The sequence below is a fragment of the Poromitra crassiceps genome, assembly GCF_964638095.1.
Source record: "Poromitra crassiceps genome assembly, chromosome: 25".
Taxonomy (NCBI): Eukaryota; Metazoa; Chordata; class Actinopteri; order Beryciformes; family Melamphaidae; genus Poromitra; species Poromitra crassiceps.
Window position 1 is genome coordinate 8,160,562 of NC_139649.1, and position 7,656 is coordinate 8,168,217.

At 42.3% G+C, this 7,656-nt stretch overlaps 1 protein-coding gene across 1 annotated transcript; it reads right to left on the bottom strand.

Moving 5' to 3' along the window:
* Positions 1–1,129: 1,129 nt before the first annotated feature.
* LOC310798091 (interferon-induced GTP-binding protein Mx-like) lies at positions 1,130–7,118 on the bottom strand. The gene is made up of 13 exons (XM_083660585.1): positions 6,929–7,118; positions 6,641–6,847; positions 6,032–6,169; positions 5,720–5,874; positions 5,198–5,336; positions 4,912–5,110; positions 4,744–4,822; positions 4,528–4,650; positions 3,006–3,147; positions 2,752–2,910; positions 2,564–2,640; positions 2,173–2,436; positions 1,130–2,028 (listed from the first exon to the last, which is right to left on the bottom strand). The coding sequence occupies exons 2-13, from the start codon at positions 6,825–6,827 to the stop codon at positions 1,804–1,806; spliced, it is 1,887 nt and encodes a 628-aa protein (XP_083516711.1). The 5' UTR covers positions 6,828–6,847; positions 6,929–7,118; the 3' UTR covers positions 1,130–1,803.
* Positions 7,119–7,656: the final 538 nt, after the last annotated feature.

Below are 7,656 nucleotides of genomic sequence, written 5' to 3' on the forward strand. Positions count from 1 at the left end.
TTTTTTTGGCCAATGTCCGCAACCCAATCAAAACGGCCCCGCGACCCACCTTTGGGTCGCGACCCACCAGTTGAGAAACGCTGCCATAGAGAATGGAGAATGAACGTGTAATCGTCCTTGGTGGAATAAATTAAGAGAGCCATTTTAAATGATTTTGCTTTTGTATGTATTTTGGAATAAAGTTGGCAATGAAGGCCTTCCCTGTCTCCTTGTTCCACGTGTCTATCTACAGCAATTTAGATGCTTTTAGCATTTAGATGTATTTATTTTTAACTGGGGCATGCCTCCACCATATATCATGGTACAGTAAAAAAAAACTCAAGGTTTTCTGCTTGGGACCTGCCAATGATGTGGTAGAGGGTCAACCTAAACTCTTCATAGTGTTCTGTTACATCACCCCACAGCCATCATGGTAGGAAAATAAGTGATTACAATCAAATGACAAATAGCCAATGTGCTGTGTGTACTGGAAAACACCATATTGGTAGGAAATGCATGACATAGGGATATTATCAATAGGCTGACAAAACTATGATAGAAATGAATTGTATGCATCATAAGTTGTACCAAACTGACCTACGTTACATGGGGATATGATGTTTAAAGTAAATGGAAGCATTAATTCATATCTGAAAATAGAAAGGGCTGTTTGTTTACATTGGTGGATATTTGCCTTGTATTCACTGGACTGGAGGTCATGTATACTCAGCACCTTGATTGATGAAGACCACATTCACCTGTTTGATTCCAAAACATTTGTCAGAAAATATTTTTCCAGGCTTTGAGGTTTTCAAATTGCTTACTTCAAATCCTGAATGTGAAACCCTTCATCTTAAAATCCACAAGGGGGAGTTAAAGTCCATAGTTATTTTTCATTCATCACATCCATCAAGCATACAATGAGTCTCAGGAAGTACTCATTTGGAAATTAACTAAGTTACATTCCACCTCTGCTTACAGCTAAAAGAAAAAAGTGAAATAAGGGCTTATGGTAGACTATAGACCTTTTTTAGTATAATTCTATCGATGAAATGTATCATTTATAATGACAAGTCACAGTAGTTTGTAAACGATACAAACGGTATAAAAAACTAAGGTAAGCACTGTATCAAGTTACACATAAAATACAAATTGGAAAAAATATTTATTTAGGTTTTCATGCAAGGCATAATCTAAACTTTGACTTTTGATTTGGACTGAATGTTTTCAGAAAAAGAAAAACAGCTGGCAGGCTGAGCGGCCTCATGAAGTAACTTATTCCTTTCAAATGAAAGTAACAATATATAGTATATTACATTTTGAAAGTAACTTGCCCAACACCAACACTATACAACTGCTGTTGTACAAAAACAGTAATTATATCAAAATACTAACAGGAACACTATAGATACAACTTCTGTTGTGCAAACTGCCTCCCTCTAGAACTCCACCAGGTAGCAGCGGGCCTTTGTAAATGATACAATCGGTATAAAAAACTAAGGTAAGCACTGTATCAAGTTACACATAAAATACAAATTGGAAAAAATATTTACTTAGGTTTTCATGCAAGGCATAATCTAAACTTTGACTTTTGATTTGGACTGAATGTTTTCAGAAAAAGAAAAACAGCTGGCAGGCTGAGCGGCCTCGTGAAGTAACTTATAACTTTCAAATGAAAGTAACAATATGTAGCATATTACATTTTGAAAGTAACTTGCCCAACACCAACACTATACAACTGCTGTTGTACAAAAACAGTAATGATATCAAAAATACTAACAGGAACACTATAGATACAACTTCTGTTGTGCAAACTGCCTCCCTCTAGAACTCCACCAGGTAGCAGCGGGCCTGCATCAGGCGTTTGAGGCGACTCTGCAAAGCGGCCCTCTTGCTGCCGATGTCAAAATCCTCCTTCAGCAAGAAGTCTGTGTTCTCCTTGTCCTGTAGCATCTGTAGCATCTCTCGCTGCAGCTGGATGGCAGTCTCCTGCAGCATCAGGTAGCGGATCACCAGAGGGATCTGGTCTGCCAGGCGCTGACTAGCAATCTGAAGGAGGTAGAAGAAAGAGCAGGTAGATGGAGGTAGGTAGATTAATGGCAAGGGCAGTTAATAAAATGCTGTACCATGTACTGTACGTGTCAACTTTTTTTGTATGAACCATTTCATGAATAATCCTAAATTAAAACTGACATTGTAATAGGATTTCAGGTGCAACATCAGCTCCTGCAGTGTGGCGTTGTTATCCATGCTGTAAAAGGTGCTCCTATCGTCAAGGTGTTTTATGCTCTTCCTCTCATCCTCCTCCTCATCCTTCTCCTCCTCCATCTTCCTCTGGCTCAAGCTGCTGCTGTATGTACTGTCCTGGGTGTAAACAATCAACTCCATCTTGAATTGGGTCCTCAGCATGGACTCAGCAATCGACTCCTTTTCCTGCTTGATGGCTTCGATCTTACTCTGGAAAAGAAATATTAATAGGTCATTCTGAACATTGGCAAACAATGCATACCAACATACCACTACCAGCCAAAAGTGTTGCCAATAACTACCAGATTGAAACAATTCCAATATCAAATTTGTTTACCTTGGCTGCTTTCATGAGGTGAGGAAACCCAATGAAGCTAACATTGGCCAGCTGCATGAACACCTTCCTAACAGCATCTAGACATAATGGAAATACAAGACAGCAGCTTGAATTTCCAACGTGGTGCTAGCTTGAATGCCATGAGAGGACTCGTGGTTTTTACCTGGGAAGGCTGGAGACTAGCCTACCTGCTATATCCTTGAGTTTCTTGACAGCGGGTTCTTCCAACTGTTTGATCTGGTCCTTCACCATCCCCTCAAAGGTCTTGTAGTTGATGAACCCCGGCAGTTCTCTTCCACGGTAGTTCTCTTCATATTGAGCCACTTCTCTCTCAATTCTCTTGTTAACTGCAATACACAGACTCAAATGTCAAAGTCCTGCTGATCTGAGAATACCATAGTGTAGGAGAACACAAAATCCAACACAAAAATGATGCACTCACAGTTTTCTCCAGAATGGTCAAGTTGGGCCTTCCATTTCCCAAACTCTCTTCTCAATATGGAAAAGACATTGAGTCTGTCTCCACACTTCAGTTCCTCTCCTGCAGTCAGATAGATGGCATCCTGATTGAATGCTGTCACTTTCTGGAAGACAAATGGAACAGGAGAAAGGGTTGTTCATATTTGTCTATTAATCTGTCATGTTTTCTTTCATGGTTGCTGTGCCTATGTACTGTTTGTATGTAATGTGACTAATAATACTTATTTTGCAGCTTTATGTTGTCCTGTTGCATGCTTTTACTGTATATAGGCTTTTGTATGCTACTGCCTTCATACTTGTACGAATGTTTGCTTAATGTTGTTACTAGTGTTGTATGTTGCGTGCTCTATGTATTTTAAGCTTCTTGCTACTGGTTACTTGCTTCAATGTCATGTAATTGTGTGTAATATCATCAGTAACATGTATACCATGTCAATTATATCAATGTTTTATCCAGTGGTGTAGTCCCGGCAGAACGCGTGGGAACGGCGTTCCCATACTTCTCCAAGCAGTGTTTTGTGTGTGTCAACGTGTGTGTGTATGTGGAGCCAATAAAACGAGTGAATCTGGACAAAGTTGTCATTCGTCTATATTTAAGGTGGGCTGAATGATTCACATGGCATCAACTCGTGAGTCGTGGCTTGAAGGAAGAAGGAAACGTTCCACCTTAAATTTAAGGTGGGCTGAATGATTCACATGGTATCAACTTTGGCTTGAAGGAAGAGGGAAACACTCCACCAGTCCACCTTAACTAGCTAGTAGTGGCATTTTAAGCATCAAAATGTTTTTTTTCTCCCAGTACCTGACGAGATAACAAGTAAAGATGAAAAGGCAGCCAAACATCCTTTCATTTTTCGGACCAGTTGCGAAAAAGGTATGTTTACAATCATTTAGAAACAATGTTAAAAGCTGTTTTGGCACCAGGCAGGCACACGCCCACTGAGCCAAATCAGCTACACACGGAAGCACACCGGTCCGGTTTCTCAGTTTCTGCACATGCGCAAGCGGTGTACATTTTACTATGGAGTGCACGCAAATAGGTGCGTTCCCTCACTTCTCAAGATAGCACTACACCTCTGGTTTTATCACAAGTTGCTCTCTGCATTCTAATTCAATAACCGTGTTTTATCTTCACACTTTTTTGTGTGTTCTTTGTTCTTTTGGGGAGTCTATTTTAACATCTGGCCAGGGACTACTTATATAAACTAGCCTTTTCACTAATTCTGGCATATTTACAGCAATGTTAATGCATTGTCCCTGTCAAATAAACGAACAAACAAATAAATAAACAAATAAAATAAATAAATACATTTGCTTAATTCATGCTGACTTTAAAAACGGGATTTTACATTGTCACTACAAAGGAAAATTTAGTCTAGGTGGTGAGCACCAGGAAAGGTCTGTAGAGCAAAGTACATGTTATGTAGACTTGGTAGAGAGAAAGATTGTCTATGTTCAGGGCGTGGTCAGGTGAAGGCGCTCACATCGATGAGGAAGACGAGTCTCTCTGCTGCGTCAGTTGGGGGTCCATTGCCATATCTTTCCAGCTCTGCCTCGGTATGTGTTATCTTCTCCTCAATCTGCTCCTCCAGTCGAGGCAGAGATTTCTGGAAGCCACACAGGCACAATGGTAAATCTAACACCTACGTAACCTGAGCAAACTTTTAAAGTGTTATCCTGGGGGGATAAGAAAGACTCACCTCAATATGATGCACCAGCTCCAGGGTGAGTTTCTCAGCCAGTTTAGGAATGGTGGCATGGCCTTCATCGTAGAGAGTGCTGTGGCAAGAATGGAATGTTAGTCAGTGCCGTAAGTTGCCAAACAAGTAGAACCATGGAGCACCACACCAAACACGTCATGGGATTACCGAAGGATTGCATGTTCTTCGAAAAAGTCCTTCTCTCTCTGTGTCGCCTCGCTCAGGGACACTTTCTCTGTGATCTCCTTCTGGCCCCTGCACTTGACGATCATGTAGCCCTTCTTCAGGTGGATGACCTCATTATGAACAATGTCCACCACTGTCTCCTCTGTGCCTTTGTCAACCAGGTCCGGCTTGGTCAGGATACCTGAGGGACAAGGTTAAGTAGACCTAGAACTACAACAGGGGGAGCAAGGTGAGCAGAGTAGCCTTCCATGAAATCAAACCTATTTACCCAAAGTCCTCTCTCCATCAGGATCCACCTCCCGTGCCATCTTCAAAGCCTCTGTGGTGGCGATGTCAACGTTGCATGGGACAACCACCAAGCTGATGGTTTCTTGTTTTTTGATGAACTTCTGGATCAGTCTCTTAATCTGAAAATATCACATTTGTCCTTTTGGTGCACATTTTGTCATATTTGGCTTTAGTCTGCTGCTCTAACCACATTACCTGGCAATGGCCACCAAATCTATAGGGCACTCTACTGTACTCTACTAAGCATATCTCCACCGACTTTTGACAAAGTTTTGTGATGTTACGTGAGCCCGTTTGGAGGTTAGGCGCCTTATTGTGATTGGACACGCCCATTAGGACTCCCCCTTCATGCAAATCTAATCTGTTCACAACTTTCTGACATATCCTGCAGACAAACAGGAGTGAAAACATGGCTAAACTTTCTAAAGTTTGCTAAAGTTTTTTTTAAACTTTCCTAAACTGGGGAAAGTTGGCCCCGGTAAGAGGAACTGCACAGGCGTACCTGATCTCCAATGTTCTCTGGTTGTCCCTTGACTGCCACCCTGGCGATGCCAGGCAGGTCGATGAGTGTCAGGTCTGGGACATCAGGAGAGGCAATCTCCAGACTGATGAGGTCATCACTGATCCCCACCCCGACCCCGGCCATTTCATCTTGAGCTGGTGAGGGAATATGATGATGATTACAAGGAAATGGACATGCTGTTTTCCAAGCTACCTGTAGCTAGGCATAATCATTTCAGTAGCACAATCCATACATAGCTTTTTTCAGCCAAGTGATTTGTGAGAATGTATCGTGCTGTTTTGAGAGACCCACCTGCTCGAATCTTCTTCTCCACATCTACAGGGTCTTCTATCGTCTCCTCAAAGCCCTGATAGCTTATCTTTCCAAACCAGTCCTCTCCCTCCTTCCTTCTCTTCATCTTCAGTTCAAGAGGGCATCTTGTCACAATACCTGAATTAAGAGAATGATGAAAGGGCAAACAAGTCCAAGTTAGCAGGGGGGCTATGGATGATAGGGCCACACACACACACACACACACACACACACACACACACACACACACACACACACACACACACACACACACACACACACACACACACACACACACACACACACACACACATTTCAGGTGACATATCCAACACCACAGGTGTTGTTTTCTTTTAGTGACCAACTTTCTATTGCAGGTTTACCACGTCATCCATGAGGTGGCATAAACATTACAAATTATACACACATAATTAGGCTACAACAAATGAGGGCAAGGGACCTTCTTCATCTAATAGGTCATAGTTATAATTATAATTATTATTATTATTATGAATTATTATTATTATTATTAATTATTATTATTATTAGTTTGCAGTGCTTCTCTCACATGATTTTGACGAAACGTGATGGTTTCTCAGTTTTACATACCGCTGCCCCTCGGCAAAGCCACTCCTGACAGCGCCTCCAGCACAGAGCTCTTCCCCGAGCTTTGGTCCCCGATCACGGCGATAGCAGGCAGCGCCAGGTCCTTCTCTACACCCAGGGACCGCAGCGAGTCAATGAGGTCAATGCAGGGGCGCACCTTCTCCTCATAATGTTGGTTCAGGGTGCTCATGATGATGGCCGATTTGTCTCCTATAAAAAGGAAATACAAAAGTTACACAATATGTTTCCAAAAACTACAATTAACTGTGTAGCTACGCTACGCCTACTTACTGTTATGCACACTGAGAAAATAAAATCCACTAGACTCTGGTAGCTGCCAACTGTACAGGCAGCTCTCTCAGCAGTTGTGATGGAGCCAGTCAGCCAGACCACCTCTTCTCCTCAGGAAGAGGCTTAAAACCTAATGGCTGAAAAACCGGTTCAGGAGGCTGCGGGGAAATCGATTCTTAAGTTAGGTTTCACTTTCATTTCTCTTGCCTTTTCCCTCGAAATTAATGAGAAAGTTGGTGAGAAAGTTTCTCCCTCTTTCTCTCTTTCTCTCTCCCCCTCTCTCTCTCTCTCAGGACGATGCAGGCCTGTGCCAAAGTCACACCCTCTTTCGGGTTAGGGATACGAAGCAAGGGATTTATCCACCATTTATTTTTCCATATACATTACATAGACGTGAAGCAGCTGGCCCCCTGCTCTCTCTCGGGTAGCCTAATTAAGTTTCACACCAAGTTTCATGAATTTCTAAAAGGGGAAGAGGCAAGATAAATGAAAGTGAAACCTCGAACTTAAGAAATTATTTCCCTGCAGTCATCCTGCAGTAAATTCGTGACGCCGAATTTCCGACAGTACTTGAAGGCAGCAGAGCAGGATAGCTCCTGGCCAGCAGGTGCCGACAGCAGCCTGACTGAACCCTCTAAAAACACCACAGAAAGGGAGGAAGTCACGTGAATGTTTACCACCAGAGTCTGTCACGTCTGTCAGAATCTCAGAATACGTTCAGTGCAGAA

Bases quoted from the DNA above. Each gene is read 5' to 3' on its own strand.
- LOC310798091 (XM_083660585.1), bottom strand. From the start codon at position 6,827: ATGAGCACCCTGAACCAACATTATGAGGAGAAGGTGCGCCCCTGCATT. The intron at 5,875-6,031 runs GTGGGTCTCTCA...TTCCCTCACCAG, and splicing joins GGAGAAGAAGATTCGAGCAG to CTCAAGATGAAATGGCCGGG. The intron at 2,641-2,751 runs GTAGGCTAGTCT...CATTATGTCTAG, and splicing joins GAAACTCAAGGATATAGCAG to ATGCTGTTAGGAAGGTGTTC.